The 14150-nt window shown below is 37.1% G+C and overlaps 1 protein-coding gene and 1 pseudogene across 1 annotated transcript in view; both read right to left on the bottom strand.

The window, feature by feature from the left end:
• LOC141364205 (GTPase IMAP family member 8-like) overlaps positions 1–14150 on the bottom strand; it is a 153227-nt gene that overhangs the window by 37048 nt on the left and 102029 nt on the right. The window contains exon 5 of the mRNA XM_073868293.1: positions 13074–13247. Within this exon, the coding sequence (XP_073724394.1) occupies positions 13074–13247 (174 nt within the window). The remainder of the gene's footprint in view (positions 1–13073; positions 13248–14150) is intronic.
• LOC141364407 (L-fucose kinase-like) lies at positions 208–2510 on the bottom strand (annotated as a pseudogene).

The following is a 14150-nucleotide window of genomic DNA, read 5'->3' as shown; positions in this document are numbered from 1 at the left end:
CCATATTGTCTCGGTTATAGCAGCAAAATTGTAACTTTTCTGACATACCATAAAAAAAAAAAAATCTGTAAGGATTCTTATATTGGTGCAGCCCCCCCCCCAAAAAAAAGACCACAACAATTGGTATGCTTGTATGTTAACATTTTTTGAAACTTGTTTAACCAGAAATAAAACATCAAGATTAAGTCATAATTTTGGTAACATTTACCACCTAACCATCAGTCGATATGGTATTGTGCAATCTTCAAATATATATTTTTTGTTTTTGTGAAACATTATAATTATAAAATGGTCAAATATACTGCATGTAAGAAATACACAAAAAATACGAATGTTCATGAAAAAAACATTTACAGAAATAATTCAGTTTAAATCAGTTTAATATTTACAGTAAGTGAGGCACAGACACAGATTTATGTTTTCTGTTGATCGTGTTTGTATGTGCGTGCGTGTGTGCGCGTGTGAATCAGATTTGAGTTGTAGATGTCAGTCAGGATGTTTCTGAATGATGGAGATCTCATCCATATCCAACTCCACTGAATGAACACTGAATGAACCAATGCCCTGTAAAAACACATCTTTGCTTTAAATACATTTTACTTATGTTTGACATTTTCAAAGCTGATTTTCACACTTATTTTTGATATATAGTGCACTAATAAAATATTTTGTTCCCTCTTTTATTAAATATAAGGGGCTCAGATGCAAAGGCAGCTAAATGCCTGCTTTGTTAAAAATTAGATAATGATATTAACCGAATGCTGTCAGCACGTATTATACGTTTATAAAATACTGTCAATTAGCTGTTTCAGTGACTCACCTGTATGTTACTGAGAACTTCTCTCACTTTTTCCTTCTGTTGAGGGTCACGTGTGAGTAAGAAGAGAAATCCTCCTCCTCCTGCTCCTGCAAGACTCTGTCCTAAGATCAGAGGCTGAAGTTTATTCATCATCATCCTCACAGCTGCCGGCTCACAGCCTGGAGCCATCAGCTTCTTCTGCTGCCAGTATCTGTCCATACATAAACCCAGTCTGGAGAGAGACCCTGAAAGAAACACATTATAAGTACTGTGAAAAAGATTTACTATTTTAAATAAAGTTTTTTAAACTAACCCTGTCTGCAGGCTTCAGCACACTCTTCTGCATTGATCACCAGCTGCTCTGTGTTATGGACGATGGAGGGTAATCGTGCGTACCAGCTGCGCACCACGTCCTGCACAAACACAATTGTTTAATGAATAAATAGCAGCATGATGAACGTGTACATGAAGGATCGGACGCTCGTACCTGCAGCAGGTTTCGTGCTAAACGCGTCTTTCCAGTGTAAAGCAGCAGGAGATGTTGCTGTAGGACAGACATGAAGTCTTGAGAGAGAGACAGCTGTTCAACTTCAACTCTCAGAGGAAACTGAGCTGCTGATCGAGCGACCTACACTCCTCCAAACAAACCACCAACCTGATCCTGCCATCTACCACCTACAACACAAAACAAATTCAAGGTGAACTTCTTGCACCACGAGTTCAGCGTCTCATCATCATCATCATCATCATCATAACATGTCATACCAGTGGTGAGTATCTGCTCCAGGTAAAGAACATCATGAATGAGAGACGTTGTGTCGTAGCTTCGTCCTGTACTTCTGTACACTGCAGCAAGAGCTGCGCCTGCCAGGATACTGCTGGTGCCTACAAACGTATTGAACTTTAAATATTTTGTATTTTATATGCAACTCTGAAGGGAATACATTAGGACATTACTCAGCTAGATTCCACAAAACTTATTTTACTGACCGAGACCAGAACCATGTGGTAGTGTAGACCAGCTGCGCAGCTCCAGTCCTCCACCCCAGCGCTTCAACAGCTGATCTTTCAGTGAGAGAGGAGACCATAAACACACCAGATCACTGCATATACCATTTTTAGCTGACCAGGACCTCCCAACAGCCAACTGAGACCTTCCAGTCTGATGGGTCTTGAATGAGGCATGAACACTGGGAACAATCAGGTGTCCAGCAGGCAGCAGGACTTTGTCTTTTCAGGTCCCCACAGATCCAGAGGCCTGAAACACACACACATTTTGTATACACTTTATGATGTGTACATCCATGGCCGGACCTCATGAGCAAATCAGACCACACTACGTGAGACCTTCTGGTAGAAAGATACATATCCAGACTTTGATTCTTACTGTATTCCAGTTCGACTGTAAAACTCACTCCATTTGTGATTGAGGAATGAAGCAGTGACATCATCAGTTTCAGCCTGTGTGGAGATAAATCAGGATCACTTTTCATTTACCCCCAATTTTTTTCATAACAAGCACATCATTTTCTATAGAGGAACTGTCTCTAGACTCACCCTGTAAACTGTCATGAGCTCCAAAAACTGTGTACACGTTAAACTTTAACTCTCCAAGCATCACTCTGATGTCACTAGACAGAGGTAGACGCTGAATGGGCTGATGATAGCAGATACAAACCTTTTTTCTTTGATCTAATTGTGCTCGTTTCATCACAGCACATTACTACAATTTGTACAGAATGACTGTGATTTTAAACCCTCCAATACACAACGACAAGACGGAGGTTTTATGTTTGCAAAACATAACACTGTTAAATTATTTTGGTCAAAGCTGTGAATGATAAGCACATGGCAGAATGTTGCTATGGTGTCAATCATCACATTTTCGGGAGTGAGTTTTGTTCCGTACAGACATGAAATGAAAATTTAGGGATTCACTCCCGCATTTGAATGTGGTTGTCACTTCCGAAAGTATGTTGTTATATTTTTATTCTTCTGTATACTGATTGTTACACACGTATGTTATACCTTAAGGATTTGCACAGCTGCAATATTTTGTTAATTGACATAGTATGTCAAGCTTTCAAAGAAGGGGGATGTAATATTTAAGTTGTTGAATATAGATTTGTAATTCTTATGGGTTTTGTAGTTTCTGCATATGGGCACTAGGGGGCGGGTGAATAAAATGTGATGCAGTGTATGTACACAGAATAAAAAAGTTCACTGCATGTGTTTAAACTGATTGAAGAGTCAAGTCATCTTCTCAAAAATAATACAAAACTTGTCATTGTAATTATTATCAGTACATTCAGAACATTTTTAAATGTGAAAAGGTCAAAGCAGATGAACAAATGTCACACTTCACCATCAGACACGGGACCAGTAACATAACAAGTTCATGCCTTATTTTTTCTGCTTTAACTGCTCATTTCTAAGATTTGTGTGCAAATAATATTAAATAGTGACTTAATTGAAGATAAAATACATTTGGTCCTGTTAGATGGTGAAGTGTGGCATCTGTTTAATTTGTATTAACATTTCTTGCCATCAGAAAATATTTGGGGGTGTAAACTCAAACTTTTAAAACTCAAATGTTGATTTAATGCATTGAAATGTTTTAGTTGGTTCAGTAATATTATACTAGTACTGGATTAATCTGAACCCTGTCCAGGAAACTGCCCTAAAGTATTTACACATAGAGGTCCATTGCAGGGTATGGAGGTCCCCTAGCTGTTGAACTTGGCATATTAAAAAAAAGAAAATGCACTTTTAGGTCATAGTATGAAAATATGCCTTAAAAGAAAATGTTCTATGTAATGTTTGTTTTTCTAAAATGATCCCTCTTGGTCAGTGTTCAATGATGGTGTCCTGTTGGTATTAAAAGCGTGTGTGTGTGTGTGTGTGTGTGTGTGTGTGTGTGTGTGTGTGTGTGTGTGTGTGTGTGTGTGCGCGCGCGCGTGTATTACAGCCCCAACAGTGCTCACTGGAACAATCAGAAACTTAAAAATGCACCTATAATAACCAATGCCATCATTCTGGTTTGCAACAGTTAGGTTGCGAAGGTCTTGCAAGCTCTTTGCTTTTCCCCATTATGAGATGTGTCTTGTATGACTCCATGGAATGAGAAGTTTTTTTAGGCCATCAGTTGGGAGTTAACCAGCTGATATTAATTTGCACTGACAGGTGGCTGGACTGCTTTTTAATTATTGATAGTTTTCAGTTGTTGTCTTGGCTTTCCATGCCTTTCTTCATGTGCTCAATACTTTTTCCATGTGTCATTTCACATGGGATGTGTTTAACCCTCAATCGGTCCTTGGGGTCAATATGACCCCAAACGACATTTCATTGGTTAACAAAAAAGGTTCCCTTCATCTCAGAGATGTAAAACTTTGTGACTTTCCCTAAATAATCTATCTTTACATGCACAAAAAACTGGGCTTGATTTGGTTGTTCTAAAGGTATGTAAAAAAATTTTTTATCAATCTGTCCCTTGGGGTCAATATGACCCCAGTTGAAAGTGAATGGGAAATGCAAAAAAATGTACTTTTTTTCCATTTGTCAAAAAATAAATATCAATAAATCCAGCATAAATCTGAAAATTTTGACACAGAAATGAAGGCCTGGTACTTGTGCACAAATGCAATGCAAAAAACACATGCTCACACAAACACACACAAATACACACACACACAAACACACAAAGGTATGACTGCCACAGAGAGCATTTGTGTGGTATTTGGCAAATAAAATCAGTCACAAATGCAGAAAATAACACATAGAGGGGTGTGACCTAATGCACATACATGTACACTCACAAACACCCTCACACACGCACGCGCGCGCACACACACACACATTCTGGTTTCCATGTTTTGTGGGGACATTCCATAGACGTAATGCATTTTATACTGTACAAACTGTATGTTCTATTCCCCTTACCTACCCCATTCCCTAACCCCAACCATCACTGAAAACTTTCTGCTACTTCGCATTTTCAATAAACATCATCCTGTTTGATTTATAAGCTTGTTTCCTCATGGGGACATCAAAATGTCCCCACAAGGTCACAAAAATACTGGTATTCCTATCTTTGTGGGGACAATTGGTCCGCACAACGTGATAATTACCAGGTACACACACACACACACACACACACACACACACACAAACACACACACACATGCTCTTTCTCTCTCCTTCTCATGCACACTCTCTCACACACACACACACACACACAAACACACACACACACACACACACACACACACACACAAACACACACACATGCTCTTTCTCTCTCCTTCTCATGCACACTCTCTCTCTCTCTCACACACACACACACACACACACACACAAACCCACACACACACATACAAACCCACACACGCACACACAAACACATACAAACACACGCAGACAAACGCACACACGCATGACTACCACAGAGAGCATTTTTATAAAATTTGGCAAATAAAATCAGTCACAAATGTAGAAAAAGGATACAAAGGGGTGTAACCTAATGCACGAACATGTACACTCTCTCTCTCACACACACAAACACACACACACAAACACAGACACACTCACATGCTCTCTCCCTCTGCCTCTCACACACATTCTCTCAAGCACACATGCTTGGCTCTCTCTCTCTCTCTCTCCGTCTCTCTCTCTCACACACACACACACACACACACACACACACACACACACACGTGCGCGCACACACATGCGCGCACACACATGCGTGCACACACACACAGACACACACACTTACACTCAGTCAAATTTCTATGGCATTTTGTAAAAACAGACATTTCAAAATGCATAAAAAACTTTTAAAAAATTACTATTTGACATAATATTTATTTTTAATATCCTTTCTAATGTTAATATAAACATAAATTTACAAAATGTATCACAAAAGTAATGATTTGAGCAGTTGTCCATATCCAGGAAAATGAATGGGTCTCTATGGGAATCTGCCGGTCTAAATGATTTAATTCCTACACTGTAATTCTCTTATGTTTTTTTCTAAAAACCGATGCCTGAATTCAACACCCCACACCTATATTAATATCTAAAAACAATTTAAATCAAATTTAGATAATAATTTATGTGAATTTTCATAAAAATTTGATATTTTTCAGGAAAGCAAATTGTGTAGTTGAGGATTTTAGTGGTAAAGAGGTACAAAACTACTTCAAATCTCTCAAAACACAGCTTTATTGTATAGATGAGAAGTAAACAAAAAAAATGATATATTATTTGTATTATTGAAAATGTATATTTTTCTTACAATTATGCTTTCAATTTTGGGGTCATATAGACCCCAAGGGCCAGAAGTGTAAACAGAAAACGAGGAGCGTTTGAGGGTTAATACTTATTTCACCCACTGTATATAAACCATATATCTGTATGTCATGCTTAGACAGCACAGCCATGGACTATTCAATTTATTTTGCATACAAGCATGGTAAGAGATTTGGGAAGGTCTACTCTGATTGATCATCATGAGGACAAATATTATGCTTCATTTTCACATTAAAATGTGTAGACATTACTTTGGCTTGGACTGAACAGAACAGTGTTTTTTATTTTTCTGATAGCAATCTAAAATAAAAACTCTTAAGATTTATTGATGCTGTAAAAAAGGACAAAGTACAGCTTGGCTTGTAATAAGAGACCTGAAGTTTGTTCCTCAGTTATTCTTGATGTTCAGGCTTTGATAACCCAACTATGTACCAGTAACACTACCAATGACCTCTACAAAATGCATAAATATAAAAAGAGTCATCATCACTTTATTTGCTCATATTTACAGCAAAGCAATGATTCAATAAACAAAGACAAATATTGCAAATGTGGCGTTATAGATATGCTCTGTAACTATAAAGGATCAAAACTGCATTATTTTTTAAAAAGATTTCCTCCTTTTATTCTCAGTTCCTTCAATAACCTTTATGCTAATAAACTGACCAAAATGACTCATTTACAACACCCATAGACAATTACTTTAATTACTGTACGATGCCATAGAAAATAACCATTAACATCAAAATAATCTTTCTGTTCTCTTTATAATGAGAAAAGGTTCAGATTACAAAATGGCAGAGAAGTAAAAACTTAAAATAATAATAGGTTGAATTGACTTGCAAAACCAAGTTGTTATAATTTTTTTGTTGCATTTTTTACAGTGTAGTTGATAAAACGTTGATAACAAACACAGTATGACTTTTCATTACCTGGGGCCTCATTTAAAAAATGCTGTGCAGAAACCACCCTAAATTTTAACTCACCGTAATAAAAAAAATGCGTATATGTGATTCATAGAACATCCGTATCCACAGAAAACACGTTTACACATTTCTTTTAGATGTGAAATCTATAAATTGCAAATGATCTTGAACTTGTGCATTTCAGATCTCCAACTTTATACGATGCCCAATTAATGTTATCGACATATAAAAAATATTGCCTGTCAATGTTCAAATCCTTTTCAAGCAGCAAGAATGGCTCATATTTCCAAAAACCTGTAGCAATCGGACAACAAAAGTGCGTACATCTGCTGATATGTTTTTATAACGTTTTTACGTTTTCATAAATGTGAACGCTGCCGTGGATTTTGCGTATGCACACTCTTCGATCAAATCTGTGCATTAAAAAGCTTAAATTGCTTCTGCTGTATATGTATTAAGTTAGATACAGTATTGTTCAAAATAATAGCAGTACAATGTGACTAACCAGAATAATCAAGGTTTTTAGTATATTTTTTATTGCTACGTGGCAAACAAGTTACCAGTAGGTTCAGTAGATTCTCAGAAAACAAACAAGACCCAGCACCCACGACACGCACGCTCCCAAGGCCGTGCAACTGGGCAACTAGCCGAAAGGGGTGTGTTCAAAAAAATAGCAGTGTCTACCTTTGACTGTACAAACTCAAAACTATTTTGTACAAACATTTTTTTCTGGGATTTAGCAATCCTGTGAATCACTAAACTAATATTTAGTTGTATGACCACAGTTTTTTAAAACTGCTTGACATCTGTGTGGCATGGAGTCAACCAACTTGTGGCACCTCTCAGCTGTTATTCCACTCCATGATTCTTTAACAACATTCCACAATTCATTCACATTTCTTGGTTTTGCTTCAGAAACAGCATTTTTGATATCACCCCACAAGTTCTCAATTGGATTAAGGTCTGGAGATTGGGCTGGCCACTCCATAACATTAATGTTGTTGGTTTGGAACCAAGACTTTGCCCGTTTACTAGTGTGTTTTGGGTCATTGTCTTGTTGAAACAACCATTTCAAGGGCATGTCCTCTTCAGCATAGGGCAACATGACCTCTTCAAGTATTTTAACATATGCAAACTGATCCAAGATCCCTGGTATGCGATAAATAAGCCCAACACCATAGTAGGAGAAACATGCCCATATCATGATGCTTGCACCTCCATACTTCACTGTCTTCACTGTGTACTGTGGCTTGAATTCAGAGTTTGGGGGTCGTCTCACAAACTGCCTGTGGCCCTTGGGCCCAAAAATAACAATTTTACTCTCATCAGTCCACAAAATGTCCCTCCATTTCTCTTTAGGCCAGTTGATGTGTTCTTTGGCAAATTGTAACCTCTTCTGCACATGCCTTTTTTTTAACAGAGGGACTTTGCGGGGGATTCTTGAAAATAGATTAGCTTCACACAGACGTCTTCTAACTGTCACAGTACTTACAGGTAACTCCAGACTGTCTTTGATCATCCTGGAGGTGATCATTGGCTGAGCATTTGCCATTGTGGTTATTCTTCTATCCATTTTGATGGTTGTCTTCCGTTTTCTTCCACGTCTCTCTGGTTTTGCTCTCCATTTTAAGGCATTGGAGATCATTTTAGCTGAACAGCCTATCATTTTTTGTACCTCTTTATAGGTTTTCCCCTCTCCAATCAACTTTTTAATCAAAGTACGCTGTTCTTCTGAACAATGTCTTGAACGACCCATTTTCCTCAGCTTTCAAATGCATGTTCAACAAGTGTTGGGTTCATCCTTAAATAGGGGCCATCTGATTCACACCTGTTTCTTCACAAAATTGATGACCTCAGTGATTGAATGCCACACTGCTATTTTTTTGAACACACCCCTTTCAACTAATTATAATTGCCCAATTGCACAGCCTTAAGAGCGTGCATATCATGAATGCTGGGTCTTGTTTGTTTTCTGAGAATCTACTGAACCTACTGGTAACTTGTTTGCCACGTAGCAATAAAAAAATATACTAAAAACCTTGATTATTCTGGTTAGTCACATTGTACTGCTATTATTTTGAACAAGACTGTATGTACTTATGTTGTCTGGTGGAGTTTTTAGCAAATGCTTCTCTAAAGTGCGGTAGCCTAATCATGCACAACACAATGAAATTGAGGCACAACACAATGAAATAAAGCCACATAAGACCAAAATAAAGAGTCTGAAACATTTTCGTTGTGTTGTATTTCGTTGTGTTGTGGCTTTATTTCATTGTATTGTGGCTTTATTTTATTGTGTTGTGGTTTTATTTCGTTGTGTTGTGGTTTATTTAGTTGTGTTGTGGTTTGTTTCGGTGTGTTGTGGCTTTATTTCGTTGTGTTGTTCCTTAATTTCATTGTGCTGTGCCTTCATTTTGTTGTGAACTTACATTTGCTTTTTAAATTTCATTGTGTTGTGTATGACTAGGCCACCGTACTAAAGGTTTTGTTTTAAGTTTTATTTATGTTAAGTTTATAAAGTAATGCTTTGGTAACTGAGACCAGAAATGAAATATCAAATATCATATTAATGAATTAATTTGTTACATTTATATAGCGCTTTTCTGCAGCACCTAAAGTGCTTTATATGAATGGAGAATCTCTTCAGCCACCACCAATGTACATAGGGTGACCAGATGAGATTGGCTGAAATTCGGGACGGGGGGGGGGGGGGGCAGACGTAATGGGGGGGGTGTTCATCCAATAATAGTTTTATTTATTAATTTCATTTAATAATAAAAGACAATGAATTTCAAACTGAATCAATCATATTAATATAAGTACATATGCATATAAATAAATTGATATAATACATATAGTATTTTATACTTTATACAATAATAGTTCATACAATAATAGTTTTCTTTATTTTACTTAATAATAAAAATAAGGAATTTCAAACTGAAGTTACTGAACTAATCATATTTTTATTAATATAAGTACATATGCGTATAAATTTATATAATACGTATAGAAGTTTTTTTATATAATACGTATAGAAGTATTTTTAACAAAGTGCCTTGCCTGCCCTCGACCAATCGACTGACTCCTCCACACGACTGACTGTCACTGCCTGCACTTTCAACTGTCCTCGCGGCTGCTGCAACTTTCGCTCTTTTAGTCAACTCTATAAAACAAAAGGTCCTATTGTCTTTCTGCATATAGATGAATTAGATAAATTAATAGAAACAATACAACGTCAGCATATTTCGCAGAGGTTTTAACTGCTGCCAGCACAATGAGAGCCTACAGTATAAAAACAAGATGCTGCAGCCAATGAGCAGCCGGCGGCGGCGGGCTGCAGCCAATGAGCAGCCGGCGGGGGCTGGCTGCAGGATGACTTAACCTCCTCACTCATGTTTTATCAGACAACTACTACTCAAGATTTTGCTTTAGTATAATTTTCGAGGAAATTAAAGCGGGATTCGGGATTAAGATTTAGCTTAAGTATGATTTTCGGGACAATTAGAGCAGGATTCGGGATTCGGGACAGCAGCTTAGATTTCGGGACTGTCCCGAATTTTTCGGGACGTCTGGTCACCCTAAATGTGCAGCATCCACGTAAATGATACGACAGCAGCCATACTGTGCCAGAAAGCCCACCACACATAAGCTTATTACTGGAAAGGAGACCAAGTGATATAGCCAATTTGTATACATGGGGATTGTATACATGGGCCAATGGGCAAGTTGGCCAGCCCAGGATATGACTCAATAAAAAATGTAAAGCTTATAAACATTTTAGCTTGTGCTTAATTTGGTTGCTCTGCACTTCACCCAGATGTTTAAAAATGGCATGGCACACACTGTTTAAACTGTTACATACTTATTTTGTGCTACCTGCTCTATTGGTTTCATTGATGTTAGTTACCTGTATCAGTTAAACTGAAACATGATGGTAGTCAATTATTTCAATTTCCTAAGCCCTTTTCACACAGAGATTATGAAAAATACACAGAAAACACATCCAGGATTTGTCCAGGATCATTTGATTTTTGGTTCATTCACACTGCCAATGATTTTCCAGAATCTGTGTGTGCATTCACACAGATACCGTAAAGATCCTGTAAAGACACGTGATGTATTATTTCCACAGCGTCTGAAGTTTGCTAATTATCTGTGATTTCTCTCTCAAAAAAAAAATACACACGTGCATTTAAGTTTCTGAACAGATCATAATGAGTGCGTGATGCGCTGTCATGCTGGTGAATGATGGATAGTGATGAGCTCCCTGATCTCTGCTTTAGTCCAGTTTGCCAACATTTCTCGTTGTGAATGTTGATCCATGTTTAAATTCCTGTGTCAAAGAGCTGAATCATAACTTCTTGTTGAGATGACACCTGCGTCTTCACCACAGCACTCCTCTTGTGACATTGTTTCTGCATCTTGTTTACATAGAATGCTTTCCGAAAATGTTACAAGGTCCTCTTTACGGGTAGATTCTAGAACATTTATGGGGACTTATTTCTGTTCACAAAAAAGCCTGTCTGTCAATTTTACAGAATTTTTTTAGGAGCAAAGTACTGTGTGAATGGGGTTTTAGATGATGGAAAACTCTTTATTACACAAGTCAGGGACAATTTATTTCATTCATTTTAGGTGTTACTTCTTTTGTGGTTTCTTTTTTCTCCTTATTTATTCTGTTTGCCTTTTCTTAATAAACTTAAGACCCTGGCTGGGTTCTTTGTTCTTTTGGTTCCTGAATGTGTCTCAGACTCAGAAGTGGAGTGTGAAGATCCATCAGCAAAGTTGATAGGTTGTTCTCTTGAGTGTGATGATGCAAAAACTGAACTGCTGTCTCCACTTGATCGAGATCTGAATGAACCAAAACCAGAACTTCCCAGAGAGACTGTATCAGACATCTCATCTCCTCTCACTGAAAATAACGATAAAAAATATGATATTCATATTAAGAGGAATGTTGTCATGTTTTTTTATTCAATTAATCAACATAATAACTTATATTAGACATGAACATCCTACGCTTGACTGTCTGTACTGTACAAATTTTACCATTATGTTTTAGTACATTATGATCCAAGTGATTTCTTGTATAAAGGCCATGACACAGCAGTCTTTTATGTTTGACTTTGGTATTAATGGTTCTGATAGACAGAGTACTGTAGGAGAAGTCACACTTTACAACTCTTTTACATTGCAATGAATCATTATTTAAAGATTAAAATTCATGTAAACAGAATTTTGAAGTTGATTCTGTAAACTAACTGTTGAGTATGGCAGGGTATCATAACAAAGCTTATAATTAAATAGCAGAATAGCAGGAATCCACACTCCTGCCATCTCTTCATTATAATGAATAAAGTCATTCATGTATGAAACCATTTAAATGAATGAGTCTGGCTGCATTAAACCCCTGTTATAACACATGTGTCTGACTATACTTCACAATAAATCTCCTTGTCACAGTGTTGTCTTGTGTTTGTGTTGTGAACTCTTATGTTCAAGTCTGTGTTGTTCCATTTGTTGCGGTTTTCCCTTGATGTTTTTCAGCCACCTTGTTTGTCATCATAGACATTTATTGTTTCCACACTCACATTCAATCAGTTGTCTACAGTAGGTTACTCATAAGTTCATTACCTAGTTCATTAGTTCAAATAGCCCTTGTGTCTTAATTGTCTTATGCCAGTCGTTAAATGTTTTCATGTTGTCTGGTTTTCTCTACAATGTCCCTAGTTGTCTGTGGATTATCTTCTTTTATGTTTAATAAACTACTGCATGTGGATGCACCTCTTCTGACTCATTTGTTACCCTCCTACTGACATCACATCTGAACGCTATTGTTTATGATAAACTCACTAAGCTGAGTGCGCATGAACAAACCTCTTCTAAACTGATGATTCATTTCAATATCTCTGATTGGCTGTTACATTAATGATGCACTCAACAGATACATATGTGAGTGATTGTAATGTCCCCCAAAACTTGACTAATAGTTTATTGATGGTCACTGCATTCAAATAATTAAAAAGTATACTTACTAAACGGCTGTCGTAATACTGTGTTATAACTTGATCCACCTCCAAAGTGGAGAGGTTGATCTCTTGAGTGTGATGATGAAAAAACTGAACTGTTGTCTGCAACTGACCGAGATCTGAACGAACCAAAACCAGAACTCATCATAGAGACTGTATCAGACATCTCATCTTCATTCACTGAAAATAATGATCAAGAAAGATGACTATGAGATAGATTGAGAACAATAAGAAACAAATATTTATTTTCTGTTTTCCTAATTACATACAACACATACTGTACTTTAAAGTAAGACAGTAAAAAAATGCAGTTTGTTTTAAAAGGGTGAATATGAGTTTTCTTTCACAGTTGTTACATTCTTGTTCTGTTTCTAGTAACAGAAGAACGAACCAACAACAACAACTACGTATTCTACAATAATATCTATCAAGATGGACGTCCTCTGAATGAATATATTGAGGATTTCATAGACAATGCACATTTGGTGAGCAGGAGCAATAACAACCTTAATTACTGCTTTCGGTTGGGGTTAGATGATTATTTGCAAATGATTGTTTCTCCAGATCAATGCTATTTACCCTTTATAGATAGTAAAAATCTTCATCTATAAAATTATAAATATTTATTTGATTTATATCTATACATTTTTATTTGTGTATTAAATCACTCGCTCCAGGCTTGTGCACAATTAGACAACAGATGATGCATGAACATGCATTTTTGGCTTCTAAATACTGTAGATAGCAGCCCCTTATGAAGATATTTTGTACAAAATGTATATATCAAAAACTCTCAGTTAAGCGTGTGCCAAACAACTGCACTGAGGTTTTCATTCAGTGAATTCACAGGAACTTCTGTCCCTACTTTAATCACTACAGGGGTTTTCACACTGCGCTTAACCCTGGGTTATCTTCATTCTAAACCCTGCTTTTAACCCTGGGTTAAGGAGCGTTTCACACCTGTAATTTGAAAGCGGTGTTAGCACCGCTTTTTACCCAGGGTTATGAAACCCTGCTCTGGAGCAGGGTTAGCACCGCATTTGTGGTGTTAACCCTGCATTGTGGTGCCAAACGCATGCAGTG

Source organism: Misgurnus anguillicaudatus, chromosome 6 (genome assembly GCF_027580225.2).
Source record: "Misgurnus anguillicaudatus chromosome 6, ASM2758022v2, whole genome shotgun sequence".
NCBI lineage: Eukaryota > Metazoa > Chordata > Actinopteri > Cypriniformes > Cobitidae > Misgurnus > Misgurnus anguillicaudatus.
This window is presented reverse-complemented; position numbering and strand designations above follow the sequence as displayed.